This window comes from Rhinolophus sinicus, linkage group LG03, assembly GCF_036562045.2.
Source record: "Rhinolophus sinicus isolate RSC01 linkage group LG03, ASM3656204v1, whole genome shotgun sequence".
In the NCBI taxonomy this organism is placed as follows: domain Eukaryota; kingdom Metazoa; phylum Chordata; class Mammalia; order Chiroptera; family Rhinolophidae; genus Rhinolophus; species Rhinolophus sinicus.
The window spans coordinates 97,625,689-97,652,386 of record NC_133753.1 but is presented as its reverse complement, the minus strand read 5'-3'; the positions used below and the strand labels follow the sequence as shown (position 1 = coordinate 97,652,386).

The following is a 26,698-nucleotide window of genomic DNA, read 5'->3' as shown; positions in this document are numbered from 1 at the left end:
GGAGAGTCTCCTGCAGAGACAAGCTGTCCTGTGTGTGGTGTGGGGCCCCAGCCCAGCTGTGGGCCTGAGTGGGAGAGGTGGGGGTGGCCTGGGTTTCTCCGATTCTGGAATTACAGGCAGGAGGCCTGGGGGCTGGAGGAGGGGCCTGGCCAGAGCTGGTGGGGAGGAGGGAGTGCCTTTCTGGGAGGAGAGATCAAACACCTTGGAAAGCAGGTGCTGAGGACGTTGCTGGGGCCAAGTGCTGAGACTGCACAGCGAGTCAGCCCCTGGGATCCCAGCCAGTGCTGCTCCTGGAGCTCAGAGGAGGAGCTGCCAGTTTTGGGGGAGCACCCTGCTTGCCTGGAGGGACAGGACTCCCCAGGGTGCTCAATAAGGAGAGGAAGAGATACAGAAGGGAGAGGTCGAGAGAACGCCTGGAGGTGGAGGTGGGCCAGGTAGGACTGGAACCAGTGGGGGAGCAGGGAGAGGGCATGCTGGGGGAAGAGGACCAACACAGGCTTGGAGGCAGGAATGGTAGGGCTGAGCAATTCGGAGGGACGAGCTTGGGGACCTGCAGAGGCTGCACTGGGGGTGGGGGGGCCCTGGGGAGCTAGTGTGAGCTCCAGTAGGCAGGGAGACGTCAGAAGAGTCTTGTTCGAGTAGGGTCTGCTGGTGGGCAAGAGGTTGATGGAGAGCCCTGTCCTCTGGGAACAGGGAGAGAGCTCTCAGGGGATCTGGCCAGCAGCCAGTGTCCTCAGTGAGGGAGGAGGGCAGCACAAAGCCTCCATGTCAAGGCCAGACCACGGTGGCACCACCCCAAGGAGCATGTGCTGGGAAGGGAGAATCCAGGACTCTTGTCATGGCCTGCGGGCCAGGCCTCCTCTGAAGGCAGGCAACCTTCTGTTACATCTTGGTCTTACAAGTGTCTTCTTAATTGGCCCCCCGATGGGGGGCTCACTACTCCGTGAGAGTAGAAAAGCTACCTTTGTCCTGAGCTGAAATCTGTCTCCCCACCTTTCCTCCTCTGAGTCAGGTCGAGCCTCGTCCTCTGGGAGGGAAGAACACCTGCTCCCCTGGGACAGCGGGCTACCCTTCTCCTCTTCTCCAGCTTCCACACGCACACCAGAGCAGTGCGGCCTGAGTCCCTGTGCCCTGATGGTGCTGTCGCTGAGGGAGCGGGAGGGTTCCAGGATTGGCATGTCACAGGATGCTTCTGAGGCTCCCGCCTGGCATGGGGACAGGAGGTACAGAGCCACCACTGTCTCTTGTCATGAGCTCAGCAGCCAATAGCACTGCCTTCCGGGCACTGAATGGGGTCAGGGGTGGGCACCTGTGTGTGCCAGGGACAGGTCCATGCGTGTGGAGGGCACTGTGGACCCCGAGCTCTCTGGCTTGCATGGGGTGGAACGCACCTTGGTGCCTTATTCACCGGCTCACAGAGGGGCCAGGCTGTACAAGCAGGCAATGGGGCAGCCCCCCATCCTGGACCAGAGCACCCCTTGAGAATTCTCTGAGGCTGTACTGAGGCTCTGGGTGGTGTAGAACTTTTGAGGGGTACAGTTGCACTCAGAGAGCCAAAGGCTGGGATGGGAGGATGGTGAGCAATTGGGATCCCTAGGTTTCTGCAGCCCTCACACCATAGTTTTGACCATCTTGCCCCAAGGGTCCTGGGAATGTGGCTGAGGTTCTGAGGTATGTCCTGGTATGTTCATGAATATCTGAGGGTTCATGGGGGTGATACTGAGTTTCCAGTGTTCTTGAGGGGTTACAAAATTCTGGGGATGTTGCTGAGATTCTGGAGATGCTCTAGGGGTCCTGGGCACCCTTGGGGGTGTTTCTGAGTTCTGGGGCTGCTGCTGGCCTTCCCCATTCATTCCGGCTCACTCCTTTTAAGCTTGGCAGTTTGCCCTTTGAGGATTCTGAAAACCACAGGCCGAGGAGGGCAGGCATGCATGTGGGCCTGTGATTCTGGATGCAAAAATTCCTCAGATTTAATCAACTTGAAGAAAAACATGAGGAGGAAGGAAGCCCTGTCCGAAGGCCTTTGTGGGCCAGCTCCAGCCAGAGGGGCAGGCCAGGCGGCCTTTGTCTGCTCTGAGCCCGGAAGCTTTTTGGGACCCCTCCCACAGTGAGCAGGGCTTAGCCACCCCAATCTGTGCCCAGCTGGGAGCCCCGCTGGCCAGGGCTGCTCCTTGAATGTGGCTTCAGCCTCATCTGAATGGGCTCACATGGGCTCATGCAGGCCACAGCTGGGCAGCCCTGACACCTGCCTTGCTGTCTTCTTACCTCTCAGACTCCCCTTCTCAGCTCTCCTAATAAACTGACACCTCATTCCAGCTACCACTACTGACCCTGTCTGATCTTAGGGTCCTGCTCCAGGCCCCCTCCTCCAGGAAGACTTCAAAACTGCCCCAGCTATCTCCTCCCCGCCCCACGCCAGCTTCTGCAGTCTCTCTCCCAAGTACATCCACTCTCTGGCCCCTGTTCTGATGGCAGGTGCTGGTCTCCTACTCTTTCAGGTGAGTCCTCCTATAAAGCCAGCTCCAGAGGGCAGCCCTTGGACTTTGCTGCCAGGCCTTCGGACAAATTCTTCAGGAGCACCTCGTTACCACCTTTCTCTTCCCATTACTTTTCCTTGCCAGCTTGCAGTCCCTGACACCTCAGAGTTAACCCTCCCATTTTGCAGATGTGAGCTCCAAGCTGAGGACATACTTTGGGCTTAAGGAGTGGGGTCCCCCTCCTAGCCTGAGACATGTGGCCACCTAGTATCCATGGATATGCTATCCAACCTGCCTCCCTGCCCCCTGGAAGAGCAGATGGGGGAGTTGGGGGCCAGGAGTGTGGGTGTAAGGCAATGGGAAATGCCTGGCTAGTCATAGCAGTTCTCTGTGGCTTTGACCTTGCTACAACCTAGTGTGCTGGCTCTACATTCCTGGGCCATGAAGTCATTGAGGGCAGGGAGTGGGAACCTGGGGGAGAGGAGAGCCCACAATCAGTCTCCAGGCTGGATGACCCACCCCTCCTGAGACAGAGGCAGGGCTGAGGCCTAGAGAAGCGAAGGGATTCACTCAGGGTCACAGGGGCAATCCAGGGCTCAAACCCAGGTAGGCTGTCCCCCAACCAGGGCATGTCCCACTGCCATCTAGAAACCCTGCTCCTACCTCTTGGACCTGCCCCTGCCTGTTCCCAGCCCTGCGCTGACCCTGAGAGTGGTACTGGGCACAAGACTGCCCTCTGGCCCCTGTGCCCACACCCGGAGACCCCAGGAGACCAGAGAAGTTCACTTCTTTCTCCCCTCTGCATTTCCCCAGGGAGGAGGGGGGGCATCTCATGGGTGCTGGGCTATGGGGGGGCGGGGAGGGGTGGTATATCACTTTGGGGACAGAGCTGGGTTTGGTCACACCTCTGCCTTGCATAAGAAGAGAGCTCCCTGTCACAGACTGAATTCTAGTTGTTAGCGGTATCATGAGGGAGATTTAAAATCAAATAGGAGTTGCTTACTCCCTAAGCTATGGGTCTGAGACCCATGAGCAGCGAAGGGGATGTTAGGCTCTGGCAAGCCCGGCTGGGGAAACCAGGGCACAGCACTCGCTTGCACAGGGCAGGCCCATGGAGGAGCGACTGATGGTCGCCAGAAAGAGCATGGCTTTGCCAAGCCCGGGTAAAAAGTCCCTCTGACCCAAGCCCTGTGCCCCTGGGGAAGGAGGGAGGTGGAGGAGAAGAGTCAGAGCTGTGCTCTCAGGAGCTCCCAGCCAGGCCTGCGAGGCAAGAGGCACCCGAATCCCTGGGATCAGACGGCAGTGTGGGATCCTGCACTGCATTGGATAAAGTTCAGATTCAACTCGAGACACTGACATCTCTTTGGTGGGGGAAGGGGAGGTCAGAGCCCTCTTCCTGGAAGAGGAGCCATTTGGTCAAGAGGGGGAGGAACCAAGGCCACCATAGCACTCAGGTCTTCATTCTGGAAGGCCTGTGTGGTATTTGGGTGGGGGGCCGTTAGGGTTTCAAGGCCTGTCTTCTCTGAGCCTTCACCTGTGCTGTTCCCTCTGCTGGGAACACGCTTCCCCACACCCCTACTCCCCAACCCCACCCTCTGCTCAGCTGGCTTTCCTGCCCTTGGATCTTCACTCAAAGGTTCTTTTCTTCAGAAAACCCCCCATTCTCTGGGACCAAATGCAGTTTCCCATGGTACATGTCAGGGCATCCTGCCTTCTTCCCTTTATGACACTCTGACACCTGAGCTCATTTACCTGCTTGTCTGTGTCCCCTGAACTGTAAATGCTCACATTCCAGGGCCTAGAACAGTGCTGGCTCTTAGTAGGTGTTCAATGAATTTACATTAAAAGAATAAATGGATGAACGTCTTTTAAAAACCTTGTTGAATGAATGCCTAAGCTGGGTAGGGCGGTGGCCAGGCCCCCTCTGGGGTACTGGGAGGACGGGAACCTTCAGCGCTTCGGGGTTCCTGACCCCCACCCAGGCTAGAGGCCTGAGAACGTGCTCTCTGCCTTCCTCTGCATTTTGCCTCACCCCCAACCCATCTGGGCTTGAGCAAAGAGGGGGAGGAGAATGGGCTGGCAAGGAGAGGGGGGCACAGGGGTGGGGGAGGCAGCTTCTCAGGGGAGGGAGGATGGAGAGGAACCCCAGCCCCTGCTCAGGCACAGCCCTCATTATCATCACCCGCACCCTGGAAGGAGCAGGAAGCGGGAGGTGTTCTTGCCTACTCGTGGGTCTGGTTCATGTTTAAAGGACTAATTTGTGCCTTGTGGGGGTGAGTTATCTCCTTGTGAAATCAAGTTGGAGAAACACAAATGTTTTACCAGTGAGATACATGTTGCCTCCTTCATGGAAACCCAGGAGAAGCCATGACCGGCCCCGTGCCTGCCTTTGCCCAGCCCCCACTGGCTCCTTGGGTTGCCAAAATGAGTGTGGGGCACTGCAGATGTCGTGGGCAAGGTCCACAGCTTTGAGGCAGGCACTGAAGGCAGGTATGCACACCCCTCCAGGGCTAGGCCCAGTGGAGCTGCGCTCTCCTGGGGGGGGGTGGAGCAGGGAGAGGACCGTGGTGTGTTCCCACCACTGAGGCCCAAAGGAGTGGTCTCAAGGGAGCCTGAACAAAGAGGGGGATTGGGCTGGAGGGTCTCGGGTCCAGCTGGGAGGGCCCGGCAAAGCGCTAAGCCTGCCTTGCAGCCCGCCCACCCTTTCATCTCTGCAGCTCCTTCCTCCCTGGCGCTTCCTTGAGTGTATGTCTGTGGGTCTGTCTGAGTGGGTTTGGGGAGGGGGAAACAAGGAGGGGGTGTGTCTGTGGGCAGCTCGGATTGGACAAACCTTCTTTGAAAATGGTCCTTTGAGCAAAGGCCTGCTGGTGGGCAGTCAGACAGATAGACACACAGGTACTCCAGCATGAGCCCAAAGGCCCCAGGGGAACACTACCCCCAGAGGGAGAGCTACCTCCTGCAGCACCCAGAGAGGACAGAGAAGCCCTGCCCCTTCTCCCAACCCCCTCCTCCCGTGCCAGCGGGATCAGGCCCTCACTCCCAGACAGACTTTTCCCGGAGAGCTAAAAGCAAGAAAATAACCTTTAGTATTAAAGAGAAACATTTCTTTGTTTGGGTTCCTTTCTTTCTATTTTTTTTTCTAAGCCTCTTTTCACATTGGTAGTGGCTCTTTTCCTCTTGTCTGGGAGTCAAAGAAGAAGGGTTCGAGAATGTCCACGACAGCGGGGAACCAGACCTTCTCAGAGGACACAGACGACTATTCCTATGGCAGCTGGTACATCGATGAGCCCCAGGGTGGCCAGGAGCTCCAGCCCGAGGGGTAAGTGGGAGCCCTGGTTCTGTGGCCAGCAGAGTGGGGTGTGGTAGAGGTTACTGGTGGGGGGACAGAGAAGACCCTGGGCAAGGGCTGCTAAGATGGGCCCTGCCACTCGTTTGTAGTGTGACTCTCGGCAAGTGACAGCCTCTCAGGGCATCAGTCTCCTCATCCATTGTGGGAGGCCACCAGCCCATGCCCAGGTGGTCGCCTAAACAGCACCTGTGTGATGTGTTTAAAATATAGATTCCTGGGCCCCATCCTTGACATGGGCGACTCTGGCCCGTAGCCAGGATGGAGAGTGCTGGGTGAGCAGTTGAGGAAGTCACGCTTGCTTTTAAGGGGTTACCGACCCCTGTGGTGACTGTCTGGGGGGTGGTATTAGCAAGTGTCAGGTTCTCTGGACAGGCTGGGGGCAGGGGAAGGCAGAGAACCAAGGAAGAAAGCCTGGTAGGGGAATCTCTGTGAAGATGAGGAGGTCCTGTTTCCTTTTGCAGTTGTGCTTGGGCCAGCTGGGAGGGAGGTGGCCTTCGCTCCCCACCGTGTGCCCTGAGGACTCAGGCCACAGCGGCCTTTTCCCAGACTGGTTCTATCTTTGTTTCATCTGGGCACCCTGGCAGAGTAGTTGGGCCACCCTGTGCCCCCACATGCTACCAAGGATGCCTAGCCTCTGAGGTCCCCAGAGCCCAGTTCTCCCCTCATCGTACTTAGTTTCTGTCCTGGCCCCAACCCCCCTCCTCCCTGCTCTGTCTGAGGGTTGGGAGAACTGGTAAGGTGAGGTGGGGAGTTGCCAAGCCAGATGTGTACACATCTGTTCTCCATCATCAAGAAACTGGAGAAGGAGAAATGCTCGCATGCCTCCCCAGGGGCTGGGGCTCTGGCTTGGCCAGACTTGGGTCACTCGGCTGGGACAGAGGCCCCACCCAGGCCTGGGGGGAGGAACTGCTGTTTCCAGGGCTCTGACCATCAGAAAAGCAGCCCCTTCCCTGGCTGACCCTGCCCTGTGTACGCGTAGGGAGTGGGAGGAGCAGCAGAACGGGGAGGGGCCCAGGAGCCCCAGGGGGACACGGATGGGGACCCTGAGCCCAAAGCTGAGGCTGTGTCCTTAGGCGCCTCAGCGTCTGTTCATTGGCTGGGGTAAGGCCCTGCAGCCAGCTCTGTGGTGAGGGCATTTAGATAGGGCCCTAGAATAAAGCCGGGTATGTGGCTGGCACTGGGTCGTGGGGAGTCCTACCTCTAATGTGGGTGGCATCTAGAACTGGCAGTTCCTTTATTCCACTGCAGGGAAGAATGAAGAGGTTTGTTTGAACCTACTTATTTAGCCAAACCAAGTGGAGCCCGCCCCCTCAAAGGTGGTTGTGGGAAGCAGGGAGCCCAGGTGAATTCCAGAGGGGAGTTTGGGCTTATCTCGCCCTGTGTGAGTCAGACCCCTCTGCGAGATGAGGCACCAGAGCTTTGCAGAGCCCTGTCAGTGGTCCCCCTCTGGGCCTCAGGGTGCCCCAGCAGGCCTGGGAGTTGGGACTGGTGGGCACTGGTGACAACTGGGATGGACTCAGTCTCCTGGTCACATTTATCCACATGTCCCTGTAGTGCCAGGACCTGGTTGAACAGTTTGGGGGTTGAGTCTGATGGGGATGGGATGTGTCATCTGGGGTTTTGCATGGGCACAGGATTGATCTGCATAAGCCGAGCTGGCTCTGTCCACCCCCGAGTCTCCTCTGGCCGGTTATGTGCCCAGCTTGATACGTGCCCATGTGCTATCCACCACCATCAATACTGAGCTTCCCAGCCTGAGGCTGTGGACACAAATCTCTTCCCTCATATACTTATTTCTCATCTCCCAGTCAGATGCAGGCGCTGGAGACAGACTACCTCAGTTTAAGTCCTGGCGCTGCCACTTTACTAGCTGTGTGATTTGGGCAAGATACTTAGCCTCTCTGAGCCATGGTCTCCTTCTCTACACAAGGGGGATACGAATAGCCCACACCTGGTGGGTAATAATTGAGTTAATACATGGAAGAAACAGTGCCTGGCACTTAGTCAGTGGCTAGTAAGTACAAGCTACTGCTGTCATTATTATTCAAATCTAGCCCCAGAAATCTAAAATCCCAAACACTGCCCTGCTCAAACACCCTCCGTGGCTCCCCAGTGCCCCCCATGCCTGCTGTAACCTGCTCTCAGCATACCCTCTGGGCTGCAATCAAGCTGCAAGCCTTGTCTGTCCCCAGCCACACAGTCCGCTGCCCGTCACTCTGTTTCCCCACGCTCTTCCCTCTCCATGGAGCTCCCTTTCCCCTTCTTTGCTTAAAGAGATGCTAACCATCTTTCAAAGTAAAGCAAATGCCCCTGGCTCTGATGCCTTGCCCCAGGGTTCTATCCCTCCTCTGCAACCTTTAGCACGAGCTTCTGCCTCTTGCAGGATCAAGCTGCCCACCCTCCCTGAGGTGGTGCTGTGTCTGTCATCCTGTCTATCCCACAGCACAAAACACGAGTCCATGAGCCATTAGCCAAATTTCTCTTGCTCAGACCACAAACATCTGGAGCTCCGTGAGCCTCAGCCAAGCTGAGCTAAGCAGTAAATGGGGGACCCCAGGTGGTACAGAGTGGGCCACAGGTGCTCCCAGGCAGGGCCCTGGAGAGGATCCAGGCCGGTGGCAGTCTCCTGGTTTGGGGTGAGTGGGAAAAGGGTCAGACTTCTCCAGGGACAGTTTGCTGAGCCCCCGCCCTGGCTGGCCTGGGGGACTGAAGGGACAGGACCTAGTCAGGTGAGGAGGTGCACAGCGAGAGGGCCTAGACAGGTGGCGCTCAGCTCTTGGGGCTGAGAGGCCCTGCCAGCCCAGACCCCACCCCCATGCTGGAGTAAGAGGCCTCAGGGTTGGAAGTGGGGACTCTGAGGCCTGAGCTCAGACAGCGGGAACCTGATCCCCCAATGGCACCGACCCTACCCATGAGCACAATTCCACTTTGGGGAGAGGCCAGCTCTGCCCTGGCCAAGAAGTTGTACAGAACAGACATATTCTGTCCCTCATCCCCAAGGACCAGCCCAGGTGACCAGGTTCTTTCGTGCTTCTCTCTCTCTGGGATTTGCTGAGAGAAAGCAAGCTCCAGGGAGACTGGGCTTCCAGCAGAGTCCTCGGGCTCTGAGCTCACCTTGCAGATGAGGCCATGAGAGTCCTCTTTCTCACGCAGCAGGAGGGTGCCCAGGGGGTGGGTGAGCCTCCTTAGGCAGGGCGGCCCGGCTGCAGCACAGGGCTGCCTCTCATGCCTTGCCCGCCTAGTATCCTCCCTCTGGCACTCTCAGGCCTCACCTGGGCAAACCCAGAAGTCTCCCTCTCCCAAGGGACCCAGTCTGCTCCCCCAGGTCCAGGTCCAGCTCTGAACTCAGGGCTCCTACCCCTTTCTCTGCCACATGACCAGTCTGGGAAGTTTCCAGGGAAGTTGAAGCTTCCATTGTGCTCGTCGATCTGTTTATCTCCACCATGGGCCTACGTCTGTGCTCAGCTATGTCTAGAGCAGGACCTCTGCCAGGCCATAGGGAGCCTTTGGTAATTAGAGAAAGGGACCCCCATTTAGATGTATGAGGCTCAGGAAGAGCAAGGCTTGATGAGCAGTGTGGCCTGGATTTCAGACCACACTCATTTCCCTGGCTGAGCGTCCTTGTGCAGTGTGCAACCTGTCCAGTTGTACATGGAAGGCCTTCATGAAAGGGAAATGGGAAGAGACGTAAGTCCTAGAAGACCAAGGAAGATCATTCCAGTCAGACACAGGCCAAATTCAGATACCAGTGAGTGGAGGACAAATCGTAGGGCCAAAAGCCTCATTGTTCGACCCAGGCAGTATCTCAGCCATGGTTGTGAGGAAAGTGTAGGGCCTAGAGCAATCAGGAAGGCATCCTGGAAGAGGGAAGGATAAAGTGGACCTTGAAGGATAGGAAGAATCTGGGTGAGAAAGAAAAGAGGTTAAGGCCGAGCTGGCCCACTCTGTTTTCCCTGTGTCTTCCCCTGGGAGTTCCTTGTCTCCTTCAGCCCTGGAACCTCAAGTTGGCACAGAATCAACACACCATAGAGGCACGAGAGCCCCAGCAGGACCTTGAGAAGGTGGAACTGGGCAGGCTTGTGTAGGAGACCTCAGAGGGGTGAGGGAGGTCGAGCCCTAGTGTAGGCAGCCTGGAGCCACAGACCTAGCTGCACACCCTGGGGGCCTCCACTCCCTGACCCAGCCTTCACTCACTCTGCAGAATGGTACCCTCCTGCCACCCCAGTGTGCCCCCTGGCCTTCTCCATGCCTGCCTGGCCGTGCTGTCGGTGAGTCTAACCTGAGTCCAAACTGGCTTGCAACCTGCTGCCAGCCTGGGCAGGGGCACTTATGTTCCCTGCTGGGGCTGGCGAAGGGGGCCCCTGGGAGCCCAAAATGTTGGAGGGGGTTCTCCTAGAGTGGGAACCCAAACCAGGATTCAGACCAAGTCCAACCTCTCAGACTGGTCACCACTTGGCCAGTCCCCAAGATACCACGAGTGTACACGGGTGTGGGAGGGTGGGTAGGGGGTGTCCTGGGGCCTGAGGCCAAGCGCTCTGACAGCCCCTCTGGGAAGGCCTGGGCCCCCTGTGCCCTCCCTCCACTGTGCTCTCCTGCAGGTCCTCGTATTGCTGCTGCTGGCCATGCTGGTGAGGCGCCGCCAGCTCTGGCCCCACTGCGGACATGGCAGGCCCGGGCTGCCCAGGTTGGTGCCCTGGCTTGGTCACCCCCACTTAGGGGGTGCCTAAAAGCCAGTTCTGGCCTCAGGGATACCCCCTTCTCTCTCACCCTAGCGTTCTCCCCATCCCCACTCAGATCTCCAGCTTTAGTCGGGGACCCCCAGAGGGAGGGGGAGGGACCCACTCAGGTCCACCTGCTCCTGTTCCAAACCCTAAGGACCCAGAGCCCAACAGGGCCCAGCTCCAGGACATACCTCATCAGCCGGCCTGTGGTCTGCACAGGCCATGACCACGCCACGCCATCGTGACCAGCGTTTTTCCTGAGGGTCTCACCTGGACCCTGATGTTAATGGCAGATTTTTGAGGGACTTCCCACCCTGACTCCTCAGCCCTGCAGTCCCAGAGTCTGGGACAAGGGTGACCCTGAGGAGATGAGACAGGGCAGACTTGTGTGGGAAAGAGCACCGGGTTGGGGGAGGTCGTGGGTGGAGCCCCAGGGTAGGCGGCCTTGCAGCCTCCACCTGGGCTGAGCACCAAGGTGAGTCTTGCACGCTGGCTTCCTGGGGAACTAGCCTGGGGGTTCTGTCCTGCCTGGGGCAGGGCTTGGGGAGGAGTGAAGCAGGATGGCCCTGCCAGGGCATGAGGGCGAGCTGGACTGCAGCAGCAGAGGGGCTGAGCAGCTTGCCCTAAGCCCAGAGCTGCGCCGATGCCTGGGAGAGCGGTGTCCTCGGTCTGCCCTCTGCACTGGGCCACACCCAGGCCAGGGCGGCAGCCGTTGTGCAAGGATGTTGTGACTCTCTGAGCTCTCTGAAGGTCTGCCAACCCAGACAGAGCAATTAGTGCGGGGGCTGTTGTTTCCTGAAGCATCCAGGGGAGGGGGAGGGGGCCGTGCCCAGGCCTGTGTGTGTGTGTGTGTGTGTGTGTGTGTGCGCGCGTGTGTGTGTGTGTGTGCATGCGTGCACTGGGGTATGTTCCCCGGTCACCGTGCCACAGGGCCCAGAGCTTGACACATGGGAGGCACTCCATAAATACCTGTGGAATGATGGATGAAGGGCCTCCGTTTCCCCATCTGGGAAGTGGGCCTGACTCAGCCGCCCTGGTTCATGGAACATGACATGACGTAATGGCAGCGCAGGGCCTGAGCAGCTCCCTTCTGCCCTGTCCCTGCCCCTGCACCAGCCCTGTAGATTTCTCGCCTGGGGACGGGCCCTGGACCGTGCCCGCGGCTATCTTCATGGTGCTCTTCAGTTCCCTGTGCCTGCTGCTCCCGGCCGAGGCCTCGCTGCCCTTCCTGACCCCGGCCTCACCTCCCAGCCCAGGTACCCCGTACAGCTGAGGCCTGGGCCTGGATGGAGGGGTGGGGGTGGGGCGGGAACCTGGAGCATCAGGGCAGTGCTCTTATATGGTGACCCAAGTAGCTCCCCATCCCAGGCATGGGCCGCCACTGAGAAGACAGTCCCCTTACCCTCCCCAATATCCCTCCACAATGCCGAACCCTCCCTCCTGTTGGTCTCAACCCTTGGGTCAAAACTGCCCTCTCTGCTTCCTCTGTTTTTGTGCAAACCCCACTCCCAGGAGGGAGGGCGCTCTCGTTCACGGGCACAGGCTGAGTTCCCCGCTGGCCCAGCCCTGTGTGAGAATGAAGGAGGATGGGCAGGGGGACAGAGGGGTCCTGGAGTATTGAGCTGGGCTCAAGGAGGTGAGAGTAACAAGGACAGCTACCACTGAGAGGAGCCACTGTCCTGTGACATGACCTCCATAGATAATCCAGTCCTCACAAGGACTCCACAATTACGGACCCGAGCCCCACGTTACCGGCCAGAGGAGGAGACGATAAGAAAGCAGGAACTTGATGTGCTGAGGACTAACTTAGGCATCGTGCTAAGTCCTGTTCACATACCCTCTCATTGGGTCTTTGCTAATTTAGTACTTTTATTTCCACTTTACAGATGGGAAAACTGAGACTCCAAGAGGTAACTGGCCCAAGATCAAAGAGCTGATACTAGTCAGAGCCTGGATTTGAACGCAGGGCTCTTGCCCACTGAGCCAGCTGAGGGGCTTGGAAGATGGAGACAGGAGGGAGGCCTGGGTGGGTGGGATTCAGCCCACACCTGCCCCTCCATCATTTTCTCTCTGCTTGTCTTGCTTTCCAGGGTCCTGGAAGATGCTGGCCCTCCTCTATTACCCTGCCCTCTACTACCCATTGGCCGCCTGTGCCACAGTCGGGCATGGAGCCTCACATCTGCTTGGCACCGTGCTGTCCTGGGCTCACTTTGGGGTCCAGGTCTGGCACAGGGCGGAGTGTCCCCAGGCGCCCAAGGTAACCACTGATTTGTAATGGCCTGGGGCAGAGAACATGGGGGGCTGCTTACACCAGCGTGATTCCTTTCATCTCTGTATGCTGGTCTTTCCTGCAACCTTCTGCTGTGTACAGGGTTCCACTCCTAAACACGTGCCGTTCCATGTGGCCCCTCTATGAAACAAGGCAGCTGGGCCAGCCCTCAGAGGCTTCCCGTCTGGAGGGGGCAGGGAGGGGGCAGGGACAGAAGAGGAGGAAAAGGAAGCCTAAAGTCCCCCCAGCACCCCTTAGTTAGCTCCCTAGCCTTCCCTTGGCCAGGCTGGAGTGGAAGTGAAGACAGATGGAGGATGGCAGGCAGTGAGTAGGGGTATGGTCTCAGAGAGCTAAAAAGAGACTTCCAGAACCTCCCCTGGCTCACTGGCTGCTGGCTGGGGTGTGAAGCTGCCCAGTCTAGAGCCCAAAGGGTGGGGTGCAGACTTCGGAGCCAGACCACCCAAGTTTGAATCCAGCTTCCTTCCTTGCTTCCTCCATCCATCCAACAAGCTTTGGAAGCACGTATCTGTACCAGGGACATTTTCAACACTGGAAAGCAGCCGTGAACAAGGCAGACGAGGTCCCTGGCACCCCAAGAGCTGCCATGCCAGGAGGGGAGACACAATAAACAAGGAAACAAACAAATGTACAAAATGATGCCAGGTGCTGCTAGGTGCTTTGAGGAACGTGTGTCACTTTCCTGAGACACTGTTTCCCCGTTAATGAAGTTGGTGTCACCAGTCCCTCAGGTAGAGGTAAAGATAAGCTGGTTTCTTTAAGAGCAGGGACTTGATTCATCTTTTCACTACCCAGAAACCGGCCCATACTAAGCCCTCAATAAAAATGTATTGAATAGCAAATAAATGGATGAATGTATAAGAGCCCAACCCCGGGACTTCAGGGACAAAGACCTCAATGCCAGGAGGTAGGGCATATACTCCCCTAATGCCAGGTGGCAAATTGTACATAGACAAACTTAGGCCTTTGTCTGACTCTCAGGGGCCGGTGTCCAAGTGCCCGGAACATAGGAACATGGAAAATGGGTGTCCCTGTTTCAGGCCGTTTCAGGCCATACTGCAGCCTGCTGGGTTACATGACCTCCTCCCGTTGGCCATGGGAGTCCAGGGGCCTCGGGGAGGGGCAGGCACCTCTGCAGGGCCCCAGAAGGGAAGTGGGAGTGGTTGTCCTGAGTGGCCCAGGTTGGGGTGGGGGTGACAGGACCACAAGCTTTCCCATGGCCCCCCAGACTACCCTCGGGCCCTGGGGTGAGGTGGGAAGCGAAATGGACCCTGGCCTTTGGTTGGAGGAGGGAGGCAGACGGCAGGGGTGTCTGATGTTTGTCCAGATCTACAAGTACTACTCCCTGCTGGCCTCCCTGCCTCTCCTTCTGGGCCTTGGATTCCTGAGCCTGTGGTACCCGGTGCAGCTGGTGAGAAGCTTCAGCCATAGGACTGGAGTGGGTTCTGAGGTAAAGGGGGTGGGCTGGGCTCCCTGTCTGTTAGTCCCCTAGCTGTCGCCATGCTTGGTGGAGGGCCCAGCACACTGCAGATGCTCAGAAAGGTTTGTTGAGTCATCGTGTGACTGGTTAGTCCTCCCTTTTTAGGCAAAGGCTAGGGCAGGCCCATGGCTGGCACCCAGGTTACCCAGGGCACCAAACTGTGGGCAGAGAAGGGACTCAACAAAGGAGAAGTGGGCCAGAGCCAGTAAGTCATAGCTCTGGTCTGAACCACTGGGGCCTTGTGCCTGGTGGGGACGCTCCAGAAGCACTCAGGGTAGAAGTACATTATGAACCAACTCTCGGTGGGATGTCAGATAAAGGGGAGGGCTTCCTGGAGGAAGCAGACTTGAGCAGAGGGCTGAAGGACAGGGAGCATCTGGAATGGGGAGAGAATAAGGAGAAGACCTTGCAGGCACAGGAAAGAGCATGAGTAAAGGGGCAGAGATGATTTGCAGTACCTGGCAAGTGTTAGGATGTCATAGACACTCAGCAAAATATTTCTGAAGTTTTGCATAGATGGATCGGTACATCATGTCAAGAGAGAAGCCTTATAAGATATGGCAATCTTATGAAGAAGCCGTCTGAGCACCAGCCAAGTGCCAGTCCTGGGCGAGGTGCTGTGGACTCAGCTGATTGGCTATGTCTGGCCGCCAGTAGTTCCCAGTGCGCTAGGGGAGATGGACACAGCAACATATATTTACAGCAATGTCAAAAGTGCAACAGGAGCTCATCCAAGTGCCATGGGAGCTCCCGTGGAGGTGGGGTCAAGTACTCCTCCTGGTGAGAGAGGAGGAAGAGGAAATGTCCGCACAGGCCCTTGAGAAAGGCTGAGGACACAGATGCAAAGGGCCGGTTACTCTCAGCTGGGGAAGGCGAAGGAGAGGCTGTAAAGGCGAGTGTGGGACAGACAGCAGGTCGGTGGTGCTGCCACATGGAGTGCTAGATGAGGACAGACGATGCACAGTTGTGCGTGTGCAGCGTTTAAGGGTCTGGTGGGCTCAGGGGAAGGGATGGCACCGAAGCCCAGAAAGAAGTGAGGTCCCCAAGGAGAAATGGAGGGCGAGGGGAGAAAAGGCTCAGGGTCTCCAGGGGCTGCCCTGGGTCCCCGTGGACCCACCTGACTCTGGGTTTGGTTCTCATATAGTAGCAGTAGGGTTCTGAGTATTTGTCACCACTGCCTCCTGACCCTCTGGGGAAGCCTGTTCCCTCATTTTTACAGCTGGCTCAGAAGAGATGAGCAGCTCCCCAGGACACACAGTGCGTCAGGCACTGCTCTGCCTCAAGGAATCCCTTTTCCACCTCTTCCAGGCATCTTCTCTGCCTTGCCTCTCCCCCATTGCATGTCTTTCCTCTTGAGAAGTCTTGGGGGAAATAAATCCTCTTTGGCCCTTAGTCAAAGAGGTTTAAGCCTCAAAGGACACAGTCAAGCTTTGAGCTAACCCACACCTGCCCTGGATCCCAGGGTTGCCATAGCAACAGATGACAATGGACTATATTCTCCTAATGATGGGGGCAGGGTCCACCCCTTCTTCTCATGGGTCTCTGCCATTTGGCAGTCAGCTTAAGGCCTGGAATGTGGCTTAGACAAATCTGGTCACCCTTGTGATCTCCCTTGAGTAGACTAGAGGCCTGGTGGGTCTGACCCGGAATAGCCCCATCCTGTGTCATGGTCAGGGAGGTGCACTTGGGACATAGACTCCCTTCTACCCCAGTCTCAGTTAGCAGAGGCCAGAGGGCCATGAGGGCAGCAGTGACGAGGTGTGACTGAGTAAAGCAGGAAAGGATTGGAGCTAGACCTTAGGGAGAATTTCCCAGCATTGAGTGTTCTTAGATGGAAATTCATGAGTCTTGTATTTGTGGAGGAAGAAAGGGAAGCATTGGGGGGCATGGGCCTCGTCCCATAGACTAGCCGTTCTCGGCACTCCCCCACAACCAAGAGGTTTGTACAGAGCACCTACTGCGAGCCCACTTTAACATCTGAGCCAGGGTCCCAGGGATGGCTCAAGGCAGCTCTCATCTGTCTCTCCCTATAGGGGCGGCAGAGCAGATACCCTGAGGAATATCTGAGGACCCTCCTTTGTCGGAAGAAGCTGGGAAGCAGGTGAGGTTCTAGGCGCACCCTCTGGGTCAGTGGGCAGGGTTGGCTAGGTAGGTTTATTTGGGGGGCTGGCTCTAAGCAGCCTGGTGGGGCAGAGATGAGGAATGACCCAAACTCTGGGGCTCAGGGCATGGGCTTCTCCTGAGTGCCGACCCCCATCCCCCTTGGGTCTTTCTGCAGCTCCCATACCTCCAAGCATGGCTTCCTGTCCCGGGCCTGGATCTGCTTCAGACACTACATCTATACTCCACAGCAAGGTAAGGGTGGGGAGCTGAGGTCGGGAGTGGCAGGTCACCTCCGCATTCCTATTCACAGGACATCTAGTAGAAGGCCAGCTCCTACTATCGTAGAACCCTGTCATCAGGAGGAAAAACCAGCTTGGGACAAGGGGAAGCCCATGGCCTGGGCTGACCTTGGGTTTAAATTCAGGGTTCTGTGAGCCCTGGCCTTCTTCCTGGGCCCCTGGGGAGGGATGGGGGTTCCTGGGCCTGGGTGGTACTAGGCTCACCATGCCCCTCCTTTTCGGGACTACAGGCTTCCGACTCCCCCTGAAGCTGGTGCTTTCAGTCACCCTGACAGGGACGGCCATCTACCAGGTATGTCCTGCCTTTGCAGTGCCATTTGCCTCTGGACCCCTGAGCCCAACCCCCAGACGTGGATGGCTCTGGCCCTGCTCAGCTCTCCAAAAGCCCACAACCCCAACCAGGGGCTTTTGGAGTCTTGGGCACATGGCCTACCCAGAGGGAAGGGGTGGTAACTATTGTTGGGCTCACAAAGAGTCAGAGCATGAGTTTTGGAGTCACATAAACATGGGTTTAAATCTCAGCTCTATTATTTACCTCTTGTATGACCTTGGGCAAGTTACTCAATGTCCCTGAGTCCATTAGCTCAGCTGGAAATGGAGGAAATAGAATTAACTTTCTCTTTGGGTACTTGGGAAGATTTAGTGAAACAATGTTTGACAAGTCCTCACCACTCTTACCACCATCACCACTACCCCAAACAAACAAACAGGCCCAAATCCTGGGAGGTAGGTATGATTTTTCTCCATTTTACAGACAGGGGAAATTAAGGCTGAGAGAGGTGGATTTGACTTGGCCAAGTTTCCACAGCTAATATCTCAGGGCAGCCAGTATCTGAATCCAGGTCTGTTCACCTTCAATGCTGGTGTTCATTTATACAACACTTTGGTGTCTCCAACTGGGGAAAACTGAAAGTTTTGTATTCTGAGGTTTAGAAAGCTGATTGATAGACAGGTGGAGGTATACAGTGGTGCTGCCTGAAATCGTGCCTGTGGCCTATTAGACTAAAACCGGTTCTGCTTTTAACGTGCTGACCAGAGGCATGAGGACACTGCTCTTGGGGGCAGATCAGAACACCAGTGGGTGCTGGGGGTGGAACACGGGGATGCATCTCCCCTGATGTCTCCCTGTGGCTCCCTGCGATGGGAGTACCTGGTTTGGTGCAGCCAGGCCCCAGTGCCCTTACTCTGGCGCTCTTCCAGGTGGCCCTGCTGTTGCTGGTGGGCGTGGTACCCACCATTCAGAAGGTGAGGGCGGGGATCACCACGGATGTCTCCTACCTGCTGGCTGGCTTTGGGATCCAGCTCTCTGAGGACAGGCAGGAGGTAGTGGAGCTGGTGAAGCACCACCTGTGGGCACTAGAAGGTGAGGCCCTGGGGGTCCCTGAGGGTCCACAGCGGGGCTGTGAGCTGGGTGGGATACCTGAGCTGGCTGCCCTTGGGCACGTCCCTTCCCCTCTCTGGGTCTCAACTGCCTCATCTCCAAATTGGGGCGGTTGGAGCTTCCAGTCCCAAGTCTCTGAGATCTGAAGGGGTCTTCTCAGCAGCTCCTCGTCCGCTTGTGTGTTGTCTCCTGCCCTCACGCTCAGTGTGTGCCCAGCTCTGCAGGCTGGAGACGGGGAAGGTCGTGTGTGTGTGTGTGTGTGTGTGTGTGTGTGTGTGTGAGATGAGGGGACAGCCCTGGGGCCTGTGCTGAGGGTGGGGGAGCAGGAGAGGAGCAAAGGTGTGGGGTGGAGGCCAGGATTATGAGCTTATCCTCATGGCAGGTGGGTGAGGTCGGGCAGGACACATGCTCTCTCTTACCCAGTCCCTGCACTCCCAGGCCACCTCCTTGACAATGGGCCCCCCATACCCACCTCCCCTTGTGGGGCCGGTGGCTTTTACAGCCCTTAGCCCTGGTACCCACCTCCCCACTTCCAGGGCCTCCCAACAGCCCTGTGGAGGACGCTGAGAAGTGTCCCCACTTGAGACAGGGGGAAGGACGACCTTGAGGTTGTACAGTCAGGCACAAATGGAGCCAAGAGAAGAAGGCAATCTCCTGACACCTCGCTGGGGCTGTCACCACCACTTCGAGATAAAGCCTGGTAGTTCAGGGTCACGGGGCCTGCGCCCTCTGCTGACCTGGGAGCCCCTGGCTCCTTAGGCTGCCAGGATCGCAGGTGGAGGTGTGACTGCGCTACAGCCGTTCCTGACGGCTGACCAGGCACGCTGGGAGTGGGGAGGGGCAGGGGGTGGAATGGGCACGCATGAGCACGTGCGGCTTCCTTCCCGATGCCACTCCCACCGCCTTCCTCATTGCCTTTGCTCCCACACCATAGGCTGCCTTGGAACTGCGGCTGAGGCCCACAAGCTGGACAGGTGACAAGTTCTGGGTGGGCTGACATGGCACCTCCAGGGAGATTTTCCAATCTGGGCCACAGGGAGGAATAGACACGGCCCTCATCCGCCCACATTCAAGCTCAGACCTCACTCACAGCAGCCCTGTTAGGTCAGACACCTCTCAGAGCATGAAATCAGGGATCCAGAGGCAGGAAGTGACATGTCCCGGACAATGGGTTCTTCTTCTACTCATTACACCTGCCATTTATAATCAATCACATGCTACACTTCCAAGCCCAAAAGTTTCCACTCTGGATCTTAGACGCAGGTATAAACAAAAAGCAGTGTTTACTCTCCTAGTTCACAGGTGAGGAAAACAGAGGCTCAGGGGCATTAGCGATATGTCCAAAGCAGTCAGAGCTGGGCTTGGGGCCCTTTGGTCTGTTTTTAGCCTAAGGAGCTAACGCCTTCTGAGCTCTGAGGGCCTGTTTTAGGGCTGCCCCTGCTCCCAGCACCTGAGCCGTAAGCGTGGCAGCATTCAGAAAACGCTCACTCTGAGTCAGGCAGACTAGATTAGGATTCCTGCTCCATCCCTTACTAGCTGTATGACCTTGGGCAAGACACTTCACTTCTCTGGATCTCAATGTCCCTAGCTGCAAAATGGGTGCTGAAGCAACCAAGGCGACCTTGTCCTTGACGCCCTGGATCTGGGGCGGGGAAGACAGAGAGATCCACCAAGCAGGTCCCAGAAGGGGGCAGGTGCAAGATCCCCGAGGAGGAAAAGCACAGGATATGGGCGCCAGGATTGGGCGGGACCCAAGTTTGGAACCAACTGAAGGGAGAGAGAAGCAGAAAGTAGACAGATGTAGATCCAAGGCCAGGCCTGGCCAAAGGGACCTTGCTACCCCTCCATCCCACATCTACCTATTCACTCACCTGGGCCAACTCAGCAGGCAGGCTCCTGTCCTCCTGACAGAAACGTCTACATGCACCTTCTCTGGTGTGGAGCTGGCTCCCGCTGGGCAGATGGAGCAGGGCAGAGCTGCGCACATCTGGAGCTTTCTCCCAGGTTTACTTTTCAGAAAAGTGCCCCCTCCTGCCACTGGAGAAGTAAGCCCAGGGCAGACCTGGGTTTCTGGAGCAGTCAGAGTCACCTGTTAACTTTAAAAATCCCAAGTCTCAAGCCCCAGGCCCGACTTCAGAAACCCTGAGGCTGGGCCCCAGCCTCTGATTGAATAAACCCTCCAGGTGATTGTGATGGAAGCCCCTGCGCAGTCGCTCTATGCCTGTCAGTGGGTTCGCTGATTTCAATCAGTTGCTGATTGAAAGAAACCATGAAGTGTCTGTCTTTGGAAAGCCCCAGCATAGTAGTTCTCAGCGCTGGCAGCAGGTCAGAATCACCGGAGTTGCTTCCACAAAAGCTAAGGCCTGGGTCCCAGGCCCAGAAACTGGTTTAATTGGTCAGGAGTGCAGCCTGGGCCGCGGGGATTTTAACAGCCCCAGGTGATCCTAACGTGCTGCAGTGCCACTTCTCCGGCACCTGGGCTACGTGGAACTGGTGCTTGCCTTTCCCACGTGTGCTTGCTCCCCGAGTGTCTGGTGGGGACACAGGGACCAGGAACACTTCCCTGGGCTGGCTGAGATCAGGGTGCTGGCGCCTGGGCTCATGCTGGGTCCGCTTGGAATGGTAGCACATCTGGCTCTATTCTTTCCTAGTGTGTGGCTAGCAGGTCAGACCCTCTGAGCCTCAGCTTTTTCCTCGGCCCCATGTCTTCCTGTGCCTCTGCTGTAGGGCAGGGTGAGGCTGGAGGTAGATGTAGGGTGGAAAGGGCACAGCCCGCATCCCTGCTTTGCTTAAGTGCCAGGCTTGTTCAAACACCATGCATTCTCCTCCCGCTGCTGGTGAGACAACAAACTCGTGATCTGCGTGCATGGTCAGGGTGGGCTGGGAGCCAGGGGCGAGAGGCCACACCCAGAGGACACGGGCAGCAGTGGTCACCTCCCCTCGTTCTGATGGACTCAGGCTACACTGAAGTGCACTCGCATCCTCTGTTCCCTGAACGAAGGCCACTGACATGGGCCTAGAGGAGGTTCTATAGCTCATGTCATGCTGGGAGATGGGCAGAACAGCAGCGTGACAGCTGGACGATGAAATGACTGCCTGAAGTCCACACGGCCAGGGAGCCAAGGAGCTGGAGGCAGATGCAAGGTTGGATGGAGTCTCTGGCTAGGGGTCACACAGCCATGGATGCAGCAGACCCGGCCGGACGTACAGCCTCAGACATGGCCTTTCCCCGTCTTGGCCACTATGTTACCCGGCAGAATAGGCCGGCTGTGGCTGGCAACTTACACTGGGTCTGAGAACGGGAATTGTGGCAAGAGGCCTCTGCTCAGAGTGGGGTGTGGGGCAGGGGTACCTCCCAGCCAGGCACACCCTGGCAGCAGTTCAGAGGCTCCCAGGAGAGCCTCCAGGCTGAGCCTCCCGCTTTGCTCCCTCTCCGTCCTCCAGTTTGCTACATCTCGGCCTTGGTCCTGTCTTGCCTACTCACCTTCTTCGTGCTGATCCGCTCCCTGGTGACACACAGGTTAGTGGCAGGCTCAGTGCAGACGTGGGGAGAAGGTCAGAGTGTGACGGGCCTGTAAGACCCCCGACCCAGAGTGTCTGTGGGGAAAGCCTGGGGCTGCAGGGAGGGAGGGTCTCCGCAGGCCGGTTGTCCCTGAGCCCTGCTGCCCAGCTGCCTCGAGGTCCTGCCCAGGGACCTTCCCTCACAGGCTTGGCCCCACTTAGAATGGCAGTCAAGGCCCCCAAGCCTCTGCCTGCCTGGAACCTTGCCTCCAGTCTGGTGTCCGAGCTGTGAGCCACTTTCCATTTTTTCTGTTGCTTCTCACTTTCCTGACTTGGCCCAGGACTCACCTTCGGCCTGAATTTGTCTCCCTTGATCCCTACCCTGCCCCCAGCAGCTTACTCTTATTCATCCTTTAAAACTCTACTCAGTCCTCACCTCCTCTGTGAAGCCCTCCCTGACCCCAGGCTGGGTTAGTAGCCCCTACTGGGCTCCCACAGCCCTGGGCTTCCCTACTCATGGCCATGGGAGGTAAACTGGGAGTTCAGCCAGAGGCTGTCCCAGAGGAAGAATTCGGGAGCTCCCTGAGATCCCTGCCGTTCTTGTCCCCACCCCAGGGCCAACCTGCAAGCTCTGCACCGAGGGGCTGCCCTGGACCTGGGCCCCCTGCCTCAGAGCCCCCACCCCTCCCGCCAGGCCATATTCTGTTGGATGAACTTCAGCGCCTACCAGACTGCTTTTACCTGCCTTGGTGAGCCCCACTAGCCCACTCTCCTTGGCCTCTCCTGGCCCCAGACACTGGCCCCAGTGAGGGAAGGGAGAGTGCTCTGCAGGCTTTGACTGCCCCTGGGTGTCTGCCTGTGCTGGGCAAGCTCAGGGACGAGATTGAGAAGAGGGACCCCCTCAGGCCTTCCCTGCCCTTGGAAGCTCACTCAGGGGGGACTTAGGGGGCACAGGAGCCCTTGGAGTAAGGATACCCCTCATATAAGGATGGCACCTCGGTGCCACCAGGTGTTTACACAGGGGTAGACCCAGGGTTGGAAGGTAGGAAGTTCAAAGAGGCACATTCCTGCTTGTCTGAGGGAGGCTATGCCCTGATGGGCTGCCTCAGGAGGTAGTGAGATCCCCGTTACTGGGGACATGCAAGCAAGCTTTCATGGCTATAGATGGGGGCTGTGAACGGGGTTCTGCCTTGAGGGTGGAGGACTACGTTAAGTTTCAGGACCCTCCAGCTCTAATTTTCTGATTCTTCCCTTGGGTGTTGCAGTGAACAAAGCCCTCTGAAATGTGGAAGGGCTGGGGCCAGTGTTACAAAAGCAAGGGCCTGATTTCTCTCCCTGCTGGTCCCTTCAGTTCTCACCCCATCCCCTGGTGGGAGGAGGAGAAAGAGAAGTCGTAATTCCTCATCTCGGTAGACTTTATTGCTCCCAAGCCCTCCTGTACCTGTGATTCCACATAAACAATTAGCCAGTGTTTTAACAGACAACTGTCGGGCACCTACCATGTGCCAGACTCTGGCCAGTAGGAATGCAAACATTAATTTAAAATGCAGTCTTGTTCCCAAGGACTCAAGAGGGATTGGGGGAAAATAACGTTTAGAAAGCCGTTTGTGGTTTTCAGAGTTGCCACAGACATGATCTCATTGGGTCCTCACAATAGCCATCCCAGGTAGAGCAGGGCTCTGAATACAGATCTGCCTGGTTCCAAAGCCCTCGGGCTCCTGGGAGTGGCAGGGGTGCGCTGGGTCCTGCAGAGGCTGATGCTCGCCCCCCCACCCCCCATCCCGACAGGGCTCCTGGTACAGCAAGTCGTCTTCTTCCTGGGGACCATGGCTCTGGCTTTCCTGGTGTTCATGCCCGTGTTCCACGGCAGGAACCTCCTGCTCCTTCGATCGCTGGAGTCCTCGTGGTGAGAGAGGCAAGGGGCTGAAGGTTCTGGGACCCCTTCCCAGAGGGCCACTAACAGTGACACCCTCGCACCCCACCCGCAGGCCCTTCTGGCTGACCTTGGCCCTGGCTGTGACCCTGCAGAACATGGCAGCTCACTGGATCTTCCTGAAGACTCACCATGGATGGGCAGAACTGACTAACCGGTGAGGCAGCTGCTGGGCTTGTGGCTGTCTCGGGTCCTCAGCCTCTTCTCCTCCCGTGCCTCTCTCGTTGCGCCCTTCTCCCTCCAAGGCCATCTCACCCCTTTCTCTCTCCAGGAGCCCAGCGGGCAGTAAAGAGAGCTGGCTTTACCCACAGAGAAAGGGGATGGCAGCCCCGCCTAGCCCACATACCTTTCTGTTTAGGTGTTATGGTGCCAGAAATATCCCAGGAGCCTTTTCTGCTTTGGGGATCAGCAGTATCCCCTTCTGGATCCTCTGTGCCCTCAAAATCATGCGCCTCCCTCTTTGCAGGAAGGAGGTTAACAGAAAGACCATTTCTGTGTTAGATGGGAAGGCTGTGGGGGGACCTTGGCCCCAGGCGGGACCCAGAGGAGGGAGGTGGGAAACACCAGGGTCACAGAAAGATTCAGGTTGACCTGGACTTGAACTTCAGCCCTGCCGCTGACCAGGCGACAGCCTCGGCTCAGTCACCCACTCTCTCTGCACCTCAGGGAGATTCCCCGTCTATAGAAGGGTAACACTGCGTGTCTCCAGGTGGTAGGGAGGGACAGCTGGTTGAGAGTGGGCCCAGAGCTGGCGGGGTGCATACCAGGTTTACTCAGTAAATACACAGCAGCTGAGCCTGACCCTGAGGAAGGGGCTGTGTGGGGACCTGCCTCAGCCTTTGCCCTCCACCCCAGGCGCATGCTGTACGCAGCCACCTTCTTTTTCTTCCCCATCAACGTGCTGGTGGGCGCCGTGCTGGCCGCCTGGCGAGTGCTCCTCTCTGCCCTCTACAACGCCGTCCACTTTGGCCAGATGGACCTCAGCCTGCTGCCACCTAGAGCCGCCACTCTCGATCCTGGTAAGGCCACAGGCCAGGGGCTGAGGAGGGCTGGGTTGCTCAGGCTGCCAGAGCAATAAGGGAGGGTCTGTGGGGACCTGGTCTATGTGCAAATCTGTTCACAGAGTGGGGCTGGGACCACCATGTAGGTGTGTGTGGCCGGCCCACGTGCTCAGGTGTCCATGTGCAACCACGTAGGGTGCCCAGGGCACCCCGTGTGTGTTTTAGGGCCTGTCTGAGGCCCTCCTACCCAGCACTGCCATCTCTCACCCACCCCAGGCTACCACACATACTGCAACTTCCTGAAGATTGAGGTCAGCCAGGCGCATCCAGCCATGATAGCCTTTTGTGCCCTGCTCCTGCGAACACAGAAGTCCCGGCCTCCCGGGACCCCCCAGAATGGCCTCAGACTCGGGGAGGAAGAAGAAGGTGTGCCTTCCCACGGGGGATGGGAGAACTGAACCCACCTAGCTTCTCCCAGGAAGGAGGCACGCCTCCCCCCATCCCCGAACACGCACCACTGAGTGGGTGCCGGGAAAATGCTCACTTCCTTTGTCCCTGGGCTACCTGTAGGAGAGAGGAAGTGAGAGTTTTCCTGGCCCATTCTGGTAACTTTCTCTCTCTCTCTCTCTCTCTGTCTGTCTGTCTCTCTCTATCTCTCTCTCTCTCTCACACACACACACACACACACACACACACACTCTCTCTCTCTCTCTCTCTCAATCCACATGCGTGCACACACACACCCTCTCACACAGAAAATGAGATGGCTATTTTGCCCCCTCTGCAGGCCACCCCCACCTCGCTCAGGTGGTGGTTCCCCTTCTCCCCCACCCCCCCAGAAGTGTGCAGGAGGGGGGGACACCAAGCTGTGTCTAAGCCCTTGTCCCAGCCCCACCCCCAGTCCCTTTAGGAGCTCAGCCTCCCCCTCTTCTGTCTGCCACCTGCAGGGTGACACCCTAAGCCTTTACAAACAGCCCCGCACTTCTCCTGACACACGGAGACCCAGTCTCAGCAGCCTACCCACATACACTGGGGTCTTTCAGACTCTGCTCAGATCTGGGTGTGGGTGGGGGCAATGGGCTGGGCTTGCTGAGTGACTCACAGAAGGTCTCCCCCTTTCAGGGATACAGTTGCTACAGACCAAGGACCCTGTGGCCAAGGGAACGGGGCCCAGGGCCCCCCAAGGCAGGGCCCGCTGGGCTCTGGCCTACACACTGCTGCACAACCCAGCCCTACAGGCCTTCCGGAAGCGGGCCCTGTCAGGTGCCCAGGCCACTGGTGCCCAGTCCTGAGGGTGAGAGAGGCCCAGCCATGCGCTCTCCTCTGCATTGAGTGCTTCCCCTCCTCCCAGCCCCTCCCTCCCAGCTCTCCCAGCATCACCCTGCCATGTCAGCCTCTCTGCTTAGTACCAGCTCTGCCAGCAGGTCCCCCTGGACGAGGACCCCAGTGGCCAGCCCCAGAGGCTGGAGGTCACCCTGGTTGTGTGGAGGCCTGTCCACACTACAAGTCTCAGCTGGGCTCTAGTCTGCCCCCTTGGTCTTGGAAACCAGAGGGGGCTCTGGAGAAAGTAACTGGTGGTTTAGGCCCTTGGTCCAGGAGCCAGTGGAACCAGGGCGGAAACATCTAGGCCTCTCCCCACGCTGGCTCTGCTGCCAGCCTCCAGGGCACACTGAAGCCTTGGGCACACGGAGGTTGGTGATTCCATCTGGGACAGCTTCTTGCTCCAGCTCAGCCCTGCCTCAGCCTTGGACCTCAGCACCTCTCTCCTGCAGTGTCCCCCTCTCCTTTCTGGGACCTCAGGGCCTGCAGGGCAGCCGAGGAGGAAACCAATGGGTTCCTACAGCAACAAAGTCACACTCACACCCGGCCCCACACGGAGCTGCCCACACTTGAGAGCCTGATATTTTTGTAGTTGGTATGCCTTTAGATACTATGAAAGAGGTTAGTGTGCTCCCTGTAATAAACTTGTCCCTGAGAAACAGTCCTCCTTAGGGGAGGGACACGTGGGAAAAACTGTCCAAACAGTCCATAAATCAACACAGGGTTTATGGGGCTTGGGTGGGGGTGCGGTATTCTGGTCACATGCTGGGCGGGGCCCCCTGGGTGGGAAGGGCCGAGGAGACCCCCACAGCCACATCCCTTTGGGTGGTGGAGAGCCTGGGGACC

The 26,698-nt window shown here is 57.6% G+C and overlaps 1 protein-coding gene across 5 annotated transcripts; it reads left to right on the top strand.

The window, feature by feature from the left end:
• The first annotated feature begins 214 nt into the window (after positions 1-214).
• STRA6 (signaling receptor and transporter of retinol STRA6) lies at positions 215-26,570 on the top strand. 5 transcript variants are annotated; one of them, XM_019735922.2, is made up of 19 exons: positions 215-434; positions 5,641-5,796; positions 10,028-10,094; positions 10,425-10,510; positions 11,664-11,803; positions 12,434-12,457; positions 12,638-12,804; positions 14,162-14,284; positions 16,348-16,415; positions 16,593-16,669; positions 16,947-17,008; positions 17,917-18,079; positions 21,542-21,617; positions 22,214-22,347; positions 23,387-23,504; positions 23,587-23,688; positions 24,387-24,550; positions 24,809-24,958; positions 25,655-26,567. In XM_019735922.2, the coding sequence occupies exons 2-19, from the start codon at positions 5,687-5,689 to the stop codon at positions 25,822-25,824; spliced, it is 2,001 nt and encodes a 666-aa protein (XP_019591481.2). In that variant the 5' UTR covers positions 215-434; positions 5,641-5,686; the 3' UTR covers positions 25,825-26,567. The 5 variants fall into 5 exon arrangements, with proteins under 5 accessions (XP_019591481.2, XP_074184369.1, XP_074184370.1 ...); XM_074328268.1 differs by having other exon boundaries at positions 314-434; positions 14,162-14,245; positions 25,655-26,568; XM_019735918.2 differs by having other exon boundaries at positions 341-434; positions 5,622-5,796.
• The last annotated feature ends 128 nt before the right edge of the window (positions 26,571-26,698 follow it).

Excerpts from the sequence above, each read along its gene's own strand:
- STRA6 (XM_019735922.2), top strand. The coding sequence starts at position 5,687 with ATGTCCACGACAGCGGGGAACCAGACCTTCTCAGAGGACACAGACGAC. Across the intron at positions 16,416-16,592 it reads CGGAAGAAGCTGGGAAGCAG|CTCCCATACCTCCAAGCATG; the intron begins GTGAGGTTCTAG and ends GTCTTTCTGCAG. Across the intron at positions 22,348-23,386 it reads GACTGCTTTTACCTGCCTTG|GGCTCCTGGTACAGCAAGTC; the intron begins GTGAGCCCCACT and ends CCATCCCGACAG.